General features: G+C 34.0%; 1 protein-coding gene across 3 annotated transcripts in view; it reads left to right on the forward strand.

Annotated features, from left to right (window-relative positions):
• Positions 1-378: 378 nt before the first annotated feature.
• The window catches only part of LOC136032804 (uncharacterized), an 83,421-nt gene continuing 69,963 nt past the window's right edge, over positions 379-13,836 (forward strand). The window contains exons 1-3 of one of the 3 annotated variants that reach the window (XM_065713194.1): positions 379-474; positions 8,344-8,610; positions 12,560-13,399. In XM_065713194.1, coding sequence (XP_065569266.1) covers positions 8,353-8,610; positions 12,560-13,399 — 1,098 coding nt within the window. In that variant the 5' untranslated portion in view covers positions 379-474; positions 8,344-8,352. Of the gene's footprint in view, positions 475-559; positions 602-8,343; positions 8,611-12,559; positions 13,400-13,836 lie in introns of those variants that run through there. The other 2 variants (XM_065713193.1, XM_065713195.1) reach the window with 2 other exon arrangements.

A 13,836-nucleotide genomic window follows, 5' to 3' on the forward strand; every position in this document is an offset into this window, starting at 1 on the left:
GATATAAATATATAGACAAGGCCCAAAGAGTATGGGAAACTATGAGTTTTCAATATTATTTGGTTATGCCTTTACTAATTATCCAGTTCGACTTGAATTTTTTTCTACTCATTTAAAGATATTTTAATGATTTCGCCAGCCACTCCGCTGCGTATGGCACTAGTATTTTTCTACTCTTATCTTTACATGTTAAATTGCCGAAATTTCAACTCTTATAGTTTCCCATGTTCTTTGATTGAGCAGTAAAAGGAAACAGAACTTATGTGAAACAATGAACATATGCATATGCAACAACATATGCAACACAGCTCAGGAAATCGGGATTTGTAGTTGGCTAAATTCGATGCTTGCACTATACTACTATGATCAAGTGTCTGTCAAATGGCAACAATGTAAATGTCCGCATTTTTAAAGCATGCTTTTCTCAGACACGTGAGGTGTTAAGGAGGCCTAGGCTAGTCTAATACAAGCTAGGTAATAAGTGCTGACAAATTTCTGAGGCATTCAAAACAAATATTATCCAAACATCCATTTTTACATCAGCCCAATTTGAGATCTTCAAGTCTGATGAATTATGGGCCTAGGCCTATTTATTTCTTTGGTAAATTTGCTGTTTAAAACATAATTTGGCTAAGATGAAAATGAACGCATCACTTGATGACTTTAATAATGCTCTCACATTTCCTAAATCATTAAGGAAAATGCAATTTTGAGTCTTTGAATGGGTGAAAGAGAAGCATAAGTAGGCCTATTGAGTTAGTTGAGTAAGCTATTTAAGGAACCATGTTAATAAAAATAATTCCTACTTCATAGTATGCAGAATAATCCTAGATAACATATTTTGCATGGGAGAACATTTATCTTCACTATTTTTGGTAAAATTCTAGTTAATTGACTTCTTGCTATCTTGGAAAGGGGTTAGGTTAGGAAAATGAAACTTTCCAGGATGGGTCTACATGCTAAAGTATGGGTCAATGTTGGCATTACCAGAACATTGTTTTTTGGTTATGAAACTATTGTTAATAGATGCATTTTGACTTTTTTGAACATCTTTATTCTCTTGCAAAACTACTGCAAACTCAACCTAACCTAACAAATAATTGTCTCTAAAAGCTACAGAGCAATTTTCAGTCTTAAAACATTAGCAATTTCAAAGTTCTGATCAACAAAAACAGAAATGAATGCAATTCTATATGTATAAATAGGCCTACAAGAATATTTGTGCCAGAATAACTTCATAACAGTGAGTTTACAGTAGTTTTGCAAGAGAGAAAAGATGTTCAAAAAGTCAAAATGCATCTATTAACAATAGTTTCATGACCCAAGAAATTGTTCCAGTAATACCAACATTGACAAAAGTGTGTCCTGGGAAGGTATTTTGAAGTAGCTACCTCCACTCCTTCTCCCTCTAGAGGGCCCTGACCTTTGATGACCTTTAAAAATATGTGTGTTATAAAAATGAAACCTTGCAAAATAGATCTTCTGCTTAATCGAAGTTCAAAAAAATTGTTTTCAGCTTCACAACTTTGCTCAATCCCATTTTATAAGGTTTTAAAGATATGCAAATACATTTCCTAAATTTCAGAAAAAAATTAATATGGCTCAAAATTCTGCTCAAATAACAGGAATTGCATTTTCAAAACTAAAGGCAGAGAAAAAGCAACTAGTAACTGAATATTAAGGTAAAATGTTGTTTTGACAAAATTTGAATAGGTATAGACCTGTTATGTAGGCAAATTTCAGGGCTCTCTAGAGGGAGAAGGAGTGGAGGTGGATACTTCAAAATACCTTCCCAGGATATACTTTAGCCTGTGGATCCATCTCCAAAAGTTTCATTTTCCTAACCTAACCCGTTTCAAAGATAACAAGAAGTCACTTAACTAGAATTTTACCCTATTTTCCTTGTATTTCCAATTTTTCTGTCAAATTTTTGTGTTTTTATTATGTATATGAGGGGGTTTGCCCCCTCACCAATACCTTGCTCTTTGCACTAAAGCTTAAATTTTGTCCCAATTCCTCAAGAATGACCCCTGAATCACAAAGGCCATAGAATAAATAGTTAAAATTACTAAAAGTACTTTAGTGTAAAGAGCAAGGTATTAGGAGGAGGTGAACCCCTCAGGCATAACAATTTCTGTTTGTTTTAAGTTTTATTGCTGCTCCTTACTTTCAGTTGAAAAAACTTTTCATATTCATTTTTTCATTGCTTTTAAATAATGCTAGAAAATCCTGCACCCCCTTCATGGAAATTCTCTTCCCCAATGAAAAATTCCTCCATGGAAAGATCCTCCCATGTAGCCCCCTCCCCTCAACCCTCCCAGCAAAAAAAAACATGAAAATGTCTATACACTTTCCAATAACTATTACTATATGTAAATGCTGGTCAAAGTTTGTAACTTGCAGCCTCTCCCATGGGGACTGGGGGGGGGAGTAAGTCATCTCCAAAGACATAGTTATTTGGTTTTTTGACTATATTGAATAAAATGGCTATCTCAGAATTTGATCCAGTGACTTTGGGAAAAAATGAGCATGGGAGAGGGCCTAGGGGCTCTCCATTTTTTGGTCTATTAAAAATGGCACTAGAACTTTTAATCTCCATTAGAATAAGCCCTCTTATGACATCCTAGGACCACTGGGTCAATACAATCACCCCTGAAAAAAAAATAAATGTGCATCTGTGATCTGTCTTCTGGCAAACAATATGAAATTATACATTTTTGTAGAGAGGAGCTTGAAACTTCTACAGTATTGTCCTCTTATATGCTGAATTTGATGGTGTGATTTTGGTTAAGATTCTATTACTTTTAAGGGGTTTCACCTATTTTATAAAATATGGCAAATTTTCTCAGGCTCATAATGTTTGATGGGAAAGACAAAACTGGATGAAACTTATATATTTAAAATCAGCATGAAAATGCAATTTTTTTGATGTAACTATTAGTATCAAAATTCTATTTTTTAGATTTTAGTTACTATTGATCCAGGTTGCACCTGACTACAGTTTGTTACCATAAACTGTTTGATATATAGAATAACTATAGCTAACACATTTCAGTTACAGTCTGAGTTTACTTTACCTCCAACCTCCATAATGTGGAAATATATAGCATAAATTATCCATGTGCTTCTGGTTCTTGATTTTGTCACAGCTGATTCAATTTACAGGTACACTGGTTTAAGGTACACAGGTACATTTTTTTAAAAATTTATAAATTGTTTATTCAATTAGATCATGATGAATTGATGGCTATAGATTACATTATTTTGGTAAATTATTTTATAATCTGTTTCAGGGTAGACCACTTAGAAAGTGGATAGATTTCTTAACATACATGTTCATACATAGAACAAATATAAATAAATAAGGCATGGAATTTCCTTGTTTGAAAGTAAAAATTTGTTGGGTTGAGTATCTCTGTTCTAGCACTTCATCTCATCAGTATAATTTAGGCATACCAGATTTCTTAACAAACTTCACATTCCCTTGGGGATTACAAGTTGTATAAAGGGACTTAAGTTGAGCAGCTCCTTGCTATCTTGGAAAGTTATTTAATACACCCTGTTGTTGGACAGATAGTCACAGTTTCAAATGTTAAATTATTTTAAAATCTATTTTAGGATAGACCACTTAGAAAGTGGATAGATTCATCATTGTATTTTTCTAAATTTTCCTACTAAGCATGAGATTAGTTTGAATATTTCAACCACTGTACAACACTAGAAATTCTAAAGTTACTGTTTTATTGGTTGACCTCTTCTAAAGAAAACATGCTAATCCTAGTTGCAGCAATAGCTTCAATCTTGTAAAAGACAAACACAGCCCATAGTAACCAAAAAATAGCAAAACAACTGTAAAAATGGTGTTCAATCTAAACATAAAGGGCACCATTAGAATTGCATAGACCAAATAGTATAAAAGAAGTACAATTAGTTTGCTTATCTATGCTCTTTTCATCAGAGTTGCTTTTCTGTCCATGTGCCCCACCTCCTGATGGTCCTAGATATAGCTCTACTACTATGTTTCTTTATTATTTGTTGTTTTGTGATATGTCATGTTTTCTATATTTATTGATTAGTTAGCTCATATTCCTGACCTGGTAAAAACAGTTTTCCCAGAGATCTCAGTACAATTGTTGGATAAAATATATTGCTTGAAGCAATTTAATGTATGACTAATTATTGAGGGAAACATGATAATCTGATTAATAGAAATGTGCTTCTGATAAAATAACAATTGCATTATTTAAGTGTTCTCTTTTAGTTTTTGTGTATTGTAGAACTATGTCTTTGACCATCAGGGGAGGGGGGACGTCATGAATTGTGAGAAAAGAGAGTAAAGTTTAGAAATGAGAAAAGAAAAATACAGCAAGATTAGCTCATTTGTCTCATCACATAAGTGTAACCCTCCAGAACAACCTCCCAGACTGCATTAGGAGCTCTGATATGGTTTCTTCCTTTAAATCAGAGATAAAAAAATTCCTACTTGGTCAAGATACAGGATGAGAGCAGGTCCCTTGTGAGGGCTTTAGTCTTTTTTTCTTTCTTCTTCTTATTATTTTTTTCCTTTTTTGTGCATTTATTTATATGTTATTGATTAAGTGAATTAATTAATTAATTGAGTCACTACACACAGGTTATTTGACCTTCTAGTAGTGGCTATGTTCTTGTATGGCTAGAAGTCATAAAATTTTGAATGAGAAATATTAAGGGACTAGTTACAATAGACAAAACTCATGTACTTGGAGGTATTTTGGAATAACCAGTTATCAAGAGGTACAACAATTCATGAAACAAAGAAAATCAAATAAATATGTTATTTATGGCCATATCAAGCCCCTTAGAAAATGGGGTGGGGGTGGGTATTATCGTAATAAAACTATTATATTGCTAAGAGTTTGATTGGGAAATTAATATGATACCAGTCTTCTTTTATTAATAATAATTTATTCTTACCCTGTGTACATACAAAGATGAACTAAGAGGAGTATGAAAAAAACACTGACAAAACTTGATAAATATTGACAACTTAACTAGCATGGATACTTAAAAGTGAGTTTTGCCTGATGATCTGTTGCTACTTAGAATAACCTCTCAACAGAGGTTATCACTGAAAACCTATTGCTTGAGACCTTTCAGCATAGGGACAACTAGTGTATTAGTCCTCAGAACAAAATGAAGAAACTACCAGGACTATCTCCTGATTATCATTGTTGATGGAGCCGTTAAGATTGTAATGAAAAAAATAATGCTGAATATAGCCAATTTGAAAAGGAAAACAGCAACATTTCGCCAATAGCTTGGGATTATATTTTGCCCAGTTAGGGATGCTGTGATGTGATTTTTTGTTGCTTTCGTTAGTGTATATTTGGAAATAGCATTGAATGTAATTTTTTGTAAAAGAGGTGTGTTTTATTTATTGTATATATATTTTTCTTATCTAGGAAACCTTTGTTAGGGTATAATTTAGACTATGAATTCATTCCTAAATGTTTCATCCTTCCAAACCATCTTCCAAGTTAGTAGAAAGCTCCTCAACTAGATTTTTAACCCATCGCGACTTAGTAAAGTTGTGTGTAAAAACTTTCAGGAATGGATCCATAGCCTAAATTATACCTCAGAATTATGTTCCCAACATCAGTTGGAACCTAGCAGAGAATCTTTTGAAGTAAATAACTCTACTTCTTCTCTCTTACAAGGTTGCTGCTCTTTCATGAACTTTGATGGATTATATGCTATGACAATGAAGCTTTCAGAAATAGATGTAAAGCTCAATTGGACTCAAGGGAAAATACTTCAAGCCTCAAACTTTTGTCAAATCCCAATTTATGTGATTTTAAAGAATTCAGAAAAATACGGGTTAGATTGAAAAAATACACAGTTTTGATTTTGAATTCTATTCAAATCGTAGGCATTCAGTTATATAGCTTAGATCCAAAGAAAGGTAAACTTGTACCAAAATTGATAGAAAAAGGAAAAAAGTTTTTCCAATGGAAGTAAAGAGCAAAGATGAAATGTAAAACAATCAAAAATTATGGCTTTTAGTTTATACAACATATGCCTGCAAAAATGATTTGAACAAACTAACTCAGAATAATTCCCTATATTTGTAGAATTCTGAAAACTAGTGTTTTAATGAAAGTAGCAGATCTACACAACAAAACAAACTTAGGAGCAGGAAAGTCCTTTTGTATTCTTCAGAAAATAAAAGACCAACTTATAAGGCTCTCAGTAGTCTTTCACCAGCCATGAAGTCAGTGAATTTTTGTCTAATTTTTTTTTGTCAGTACATTTTTAATAAGTTTTTTGTCCATTTTCAGTAAAGCACTAGTTTTTCCAGAACTCTACAAATTTAGGCTAATACCTTGAGGCAGTTTATTTGAATCAATATTGCACACATTTGTTCCATAAACTGTGAAGCAATAATTTTCATTGGTTTTAAGTTTCACTTTAGCTTTTTAATCCTATCAGAAAAACTTAGCTTTTTTAATTTCTTTTAGCTTGTTTTAAGGTTTTAGAAATTCAATTTCTAACAAATATTTTTGTTAATTTTTGTTGAAGATTTTGTTAATAGGGTTAAACTAAAGAAGTCAAATAAGTTTGTGTTAAAATAAGGTATTAGATGTAGCCTATATAGGTTTTATGTCGCACCTGTCTTAAACTTTCCCATAAACAATTTGGAATTCTTTCAAGTAAAGAGTTGAAGGAGGTTCATTATCCTGTTTATCTTTAAAAAGTTGAGGATAAAAATACCATAATTTATAAAATACTGTCTGATATGAACAGTATGATGATTTTAGAAAACCAAGGAACATAACAAGAACTTTTAACTGAAAGACAAAAGTTTTTAGCTTCCCATAAGAAAGTATACTTTCTTTGTTTTTGCTTTTTGGGCCCCAACATTCTAGAAGAACTCATCGTTTGGCACAAAAGCATAAAAAATGAAAACAGAAGTGATCCAAAAAAAAATTCAAGATTTAATAGTTGTAATCTACAGCTTAGGGTCTTTATTATCAGGCTGAAAAGTGCAGTTCAGTATAAAATTTTATTATCTTTGCACTATAAAATTAATTCAAAATATTTACCATAAATAATTTTATTGTTTGCATTGAGCCAGAGACAAAGAAAAAGAAAAAGAGACAATCATGGCCCTCAAAACAAAAGTATTTAAAATAATTTCTTAAACACATTGGCCACATTGGAAATATTTGCTCTGTTTTTTTTTTTATCAGTATTCTCGTTTGGCCTTAAAATGTCTAGTCTAATTTAAGACAATCTGTCCGCATACCTAATGAAAATAGAGGTTGAAGACAGACAAAATCTATTGCAAAGCAAATAATACTTATCCAATCCAGTTAGTGAATTGTCTTTTATTTATTTCTGGCTGGTATTTTGATTCAGTATCTTTTTTCTACTAGTAGAGTTTACTTCAAAAGGTTAGCTTTTTTTATGAGCCATAAAGACGACTTGGCGGAGGTCCTTGTTGAAATATTTGCTTGTTTTTCGTCGTCATGTTTTGCTAGTGGCTGACACAAAATCCTTGTTTTTCTCACCTATTTGATTTTATTTATTTTTCATTTCTTGTATCTTTTCTTTGTTTCATGTGTCATGTATAGCCAGTGCGGTCTTAGAATGTATTTATATACTGTATGTACCACCAGGGCACAATTTACAACTCTTCCCCCTGGGGGCTATGAGGGGGGTTCTCATCCTTAAAGATATAATTTCTAGACATTTCAATGGGTTGAACAAGTCCTAAGGACTGTGGGGCTTGCTGTCCTCAAATACATAATTTCCAGACCTTTCAACTATGTTGGACAATATTGCTATCTCAAAATTTTGAAATGGTGGGCGTGGGAGGGGGTAGTTATCCTCCAATCACTTTCGACCATTAAAAAGGGCACTAGGGCTTTCAGTTTCCAATCGAGTGAACCCTTTTCGAAGTTTTTACGACAAGTCCTTCGATACGAACTACCCTGGTCTAAAACCAACTCCCCCTCCCAAATACATTGTGCCCACATTGCTGTTTACTTAGGCAGCGCTATTGCGCTGCCTATGATAATTGATTTCCGTTATTATCAGCACCACGGAGCCTTTTAAGAATTTTTTTAACAATTAAGATTTTTTATTTAAATAAGAGGGAACCACAGCTTATTGACCTCTGAAGCACAGTGAATAAATGATAAATTATTCTGTATCAATAAGTGCTTTTGAACGCAATTCAATAGTCTTAATTGTCTATTGAACGCCAAAAATGACAAATTCGGTAGCAAAGGCTTATTGAGAACAGGTTTACCCAGTCTTTTTCTGTTTCTCTTTTCTTATAAATACAGTTTTTTTTTTCAGGAGCAAAATATGGACTGCGATTACGAGAAAGTGAGGAATAATACAATGTGTATTTTAACTGTTAGTCCAGATGGCCTTCCGTTGCCAAGATTTCTGAAGGAGTATTCAGAAACTATATCAGAAACATTCCCTTACCGAGAGCTTGGATATAAGACCCCATTAGATTGCCTTAGGTCCTTCAAAAATGTGCTAAATGTCATAAACAATCCTCGTGGAAATGATCCTCTTTTGGTGGCTATCCCTGAAAATAAAGTTATACATATGAGGGTGAGTAGTTCTTTGTATGTGACAAAATCAACTTAGTTTTTTACATACCGATAATAAAAATGTTGAGCAGCCTGGTAATTATTTAATTTAGAAGGTAGGCTTCCTGCGGGGGCTAAGGGATCTGTTTTTCAATTTTTTACATTATATATGAATTGGTACATGATATCACTATTCCTAGCATCTCTATGTTTTTTTTACATGCAAGAACACTGAATGGCAAATTGGTCGTCTCATAATTTTTTAAATACGTCATTTTGGCATTTTAGGACTAAGATGTTTCTTTTGTGACGTAAAATGTCAATAAATGGTGGCAGAATGTAAATGGATATTAAATAGAATGCTTTTGGATAAAGGAATTGGTGTTGCGGTGATATTCAAGTTGTTGGGTGTATGAGCGGATGAGGGATTTTTCACTAGTAAATCCATGCAGACTATTTCACTGTCTATTCTAGACAAAGAGCATTGGAGTATCAAAATACTAGAAGAAATAATAACTAGATGTAAATACTACGAAGATAAAGTAAATACAAGACAAGTATAATTTACAAAAGTGAAGTTAAAAAAAAAGGAAGAAAGGGTAATGAACCTTTCTAACATACTTAAAAACGTCAATATTAAAATGTTAGTTTCTAGATACTGGTTCAGGATTCCCAGAGGATAACAGTGAAAACTAGAAAGTTCTTCAAGTCTAGGACTGAACCGGCTGTGTGCTATTCTTGTGTCTCATCTTCACGAGCAAGTATCGACGATTTTAGATTTGGGTCCTTTTTAATACCCCTTTTCTAGCCCAGACATACACCTAAAATTAGAAGGCCCAGTGAGTAGTTGTAGCAATTGTAACCTGAGCAACGAATGCAATTAAGTCTCATAAGAAACAAACTTGTGTGTTACATTTCACGTTTGTCGTTGGGAGTTCTAACGATTTGACTTGCAGAGAAAATACTGATTGACTCAAATCCTGATTGACTGAGGCTGATAGGCTCAAATCCTGAGGCTAATCCTGATTTACTTAAAATGTTCATTAAAGCTGTCTTAAAAATCGTTTGGTATAAGAAAAAATTATGATTCCCGTGAAAATTTTGTTGTTTAATGTACACGGCTTCACCACCTGCGGCAGAGAACACGATGTAATGAAAAGTCATAATAATACTTAAAAGAGCTGCATTCAATGGTTTAGTAAATTCATGTTAAGGCTCCGTTAACGTTTATATCTTAATTTTACAGTGATAATAATGATGAAAATAACTAAATCCACATTTATAGTGAACTTAATAGTTCTTATAAAATATTTCACCAATCTCTGAAGTTGCTCTTTATAGTTCTTACAAACAGGAAAAAATCTATGGCTTTTTCTTAGTTGGAATAGTGAGAGACGATCTTCCGTATGGCACTATAAACAAGATAAGCAACTTTTTAAAAGATTTTTATATTACCTTAACTTTTAGTTACTATATGCCGTGGTTTGTTCTTTACTAGGTTTCAGCTATATCCAATGAAACTTACATAGTCCCCATTCATAATGAACTATATCAATCCATTATGTATTTCTAATATTATCTAGTCGAAAGATAAACGTGTATAAATATTGCATTCACTTAATACGTCATTTATGGTTATAACCTACTATTATAACGTCAGTGATGAAGCTAGTACATGAAAATGCAATTTTTTTGTAAAAAGTGATTCTATTTTAAATACTATATGCTTTGATTTGCAAAAGGAACTAAATGTAACAATTTCCTTCAAGATGAGCCATTAAAGAGCTCTTTATGATCTTCAAGTGCCCACCTAGCTGAGTGAAAAAAATAAACGGGAAAAAAGAAGCATCGATGCAGAATATCGTAGATCAAGCCACTTTTCTTGTTTTTCAAGCCAACATATTTTCTTTGTTGTCCAAGCCAAGAGACTGAAAGTTTCCTATATAATAGTTTCGGACAAGGCGGCTATAATAGTGTACTTTGTGTTTCGATCTGACACTATTTCTAGGAGTTATGGGTTATTGTATTTCTTAATATGGCGTCATTGTCTCTTACTAGGTTGCTAGCTATTGCTGCAACCTGGATCAACTTTTTATTTGTCATCGACATTTTGATAACCTATAGCAAACTCGTCAAAATACAAATAGTTTTCCATAAAACGCGAATGAGTGAACACGTTAAGTATATGTGAATGATATTTTTGGTGAAAATTTGTAAAACAATTTTGATCTTAATTCAAGCACAGTCGAATTTTGCACTTCGAACACATTTTTCGACTGGATCCAATTCAAGCACACTTCTCATAGTGAGATCTTCCCTTTTCAGCCGTATCAGGAAAATGCGAGGCTTAGTCGAACCTCATTGATTCTAAAGGCATTCTTTCTCACGAAGAAAACGTATCCCGCTTAAGCACTAGCAAGGATGGTTCCCCAAATACAGGACTTTGACCTATACCAGTGAGAATCAACTCCCGAGCAGTGTCCCTTTTGAAGTACAGAAGAGACATATGCTGAACATTCATCTGCTTACACTGTCGACGGTGTATCAGCCAGTGTTGTTCACAGTCATATAGAAAAAAGGACCCAATTCTCATATATCATTTCTTACAGCGAATGTTAGTCCCATAAAGTTCAAGGAGCTTTTTAACAAGATCTACCCCACACATCGATTTGTTGTTGTCACGGACGCTTCGGGGGCGATCAACTTCGATATATTTCCTTGTTGTACCATCACATCTCCAACACTTGTCAATGGGGGTGACTGCACTGTAGGACGAAGCCAATAAGACTGGTTTGTTGTCTTAGCATTTTCCTCTCGATGCTTCTGAATGTCTTTCAATACAGAATTCAAATAACATTGGTCTTTTTTCTTCGTCTTGGCGTTATTATCTATAACAGCATGAACAGCTGGAACAGATTTTCCCTGAATACGTTGTACCATAGTCTTCTTATCCTAAATATCTTAATATGACCAAGCTCCCCTTTTGTATTATCAAGGTGTCACCGCAAATATGGAAACAAGATCCCAAGCTGGTGAACCTGTCTCTGCTCATGGTATCAGCCATTGGGGAATATAGTATCCCATTTCTCCAGTACATTTTCATATCCAGCAGTCTGACAATGCTCATAAGCCTCTGAACTCCAAGAAATCTCTGCAGCTTTTCAAGGGAAAGTTCTAAAACCAGATTCTTATTTCTCATAGCATTCAGGTTCGTCTTGTCCACAATTTTGGAAAGAATCTTTCCGTGACAAGTATTTGAAAGAGATCAAGGGGCGTTTTTACCTCTTCGTAGTATGACATAAGTTCCTTCCATGTGATATTTCGAATTTCGGGCTCTGTTTTTTCCGCTTATACTGCTTTGCTACCTTCAGTTTTTTGCTAGTGGTTTTGCTCTGAACTGAGAGAATTCGCCAGGGTTACTAGATATACTACTGCTTGAGAAGGGGCAGTATTCTTAGATCTTATAAGGATAACAAGTATACCAAGTGCAGGAACTGTTGCTGATTGCATTGCAGAAGAATTTACTACTGCTACATTGCTGCGAGAAGAGAGAGAGAGAGAGAGAGAGAGAGAGAGAGAGAGAGAGAGAGAGAGAGAGAGAGAGAGAGAGAGAGAGAGAGAGAGAGAGAGAGAGAGAGAGAGAGAGAGAGAGAGAGAGAGAGAGAGCTGCTGGTGTTCCGACATTATGCACCAAGCGGTCTAGAACCAGACTCATGGTCATCCCAGAAGAGTATTAAGCTGTTTTGTATGTTGTGAATATTTTGTTTAATAAATAAATAAAGAAAACATTTATCGTCTTCCTTAAGAGTTTTTTTTCTTCTTAGACCTAGAGGGGGCAACGACAGAGTTTAACCGATGGCGAAGGAACGAAGCCAAATTGTTGTTCTTACATTACCTTTGTTGGCGATGCGCAAAGGTTTGTCAGTACCACGTTTCTTATTCAGCGTAAATCTAACAATTTTTTTTTGTAGAAACTTGTCGCACAACAGAAATCTGTGTCAAAACAGTCCAAGATAATCAAAAGTGTTTATCATAATCTTGAAAAGCGGAGAAATGCACAAGGAATTTTGAAGACCAATTTTGAACCAAGGAGAAAAATGGAAGAAGAAAAACCCATTAAATCGAATGAGGAAGAAAGTCGATTTTACGTTCCAAAAGTCGATGGTCCGCCAAAAAGACAAATGGTAGAACTTACACCTAGTGCAAGCAGTCAAAAATATAATATAATTGAAGAGTCTCTAGATGATAATGTTCCGAAAACACTAGATGAGTTAAAAACCAATATCAAATTATTAATGTCTCGTCATCCTGAAGGTATACAACTTCATTCGTTTAGTGAATGTTATCAAGAACTGTTTTGTCATACAATTAATCCATGTTTTTATGGAATGACGAACCTTAAAGGGCTACTCATTAATTTTAGCCCTTTTATAAAAGTTCAAGACGAAAATGTGATTTTAACCTGCGAAGAAGACGTTGAAGAAAAGCTGAAAATAGCCCATCGTCAAAAGCTGAAAGCGTTAAAAAAACGCATACTCTCCATTTGTGAAAAATATCGAGAAAAGGGTGTTCTCCTCACTCAGTTATCTGATATTCATAAAGAAATCTATGATACCAGGATTAAACCAAGTGATTTTGGTTTTTCTAATCTTTCTCAAATATTATTGGAATTCAGAGGTGAAGTTAAACTAGAAGATTCAGAAAAAGGCTTGGTTATTTACGAATCTGGTTATAGACCCAAATGGATGAAAAGGATATTAGTACCGAATTTACCGGCTTCAGTTCAAAATCGTATTGAAACTGTTCTCAAGGTAAGAATAATTACGATTCCTAGCATTAAGAGAATAAACACGTATGTGCTCGTTCAGTGGAGTGAATTTGTGACATTTTTTTTGGAGGGAGGGGATGCGCTTTTCAGTTGGTAATTACGAACGCTGTCTTTCTATGACGATAAATAACAGTTCAAATAGGGATAAATCCTTTTATTAGACATTGATAATTCACCAAAATACTGGATATTATAGTCAGATATGCAGTGACCATCATCAGCAGAAATACATTTCAATGCACAAGTGACCGAAATATCCAGTAATTTTTGTGAATTATCACCGTCTAATAGAAGGATTTACGCCTATTTGAACTTTTATTTATCTTCACTTTTCAGCAACTGAGGGGGGGGGGGGGGGAATTGGCCGTTTTTTTTTTTTTGAATTTTGTCAATTACATTTTCGAAATCAATGGGGCAAGA

This window comes from Artemia franciscana, chromosome 11, assembly GCF_032884065.1.
Source record: "Artemia franciscana chromosome 11, ASM3288406v1, whole genome shotgun sequence".
NCBI lineage: Eukaryota > Metazoa > Arthropoda > Branchiopoda > Anostraca > Artemiidae > Artemia > Artemia franciscana.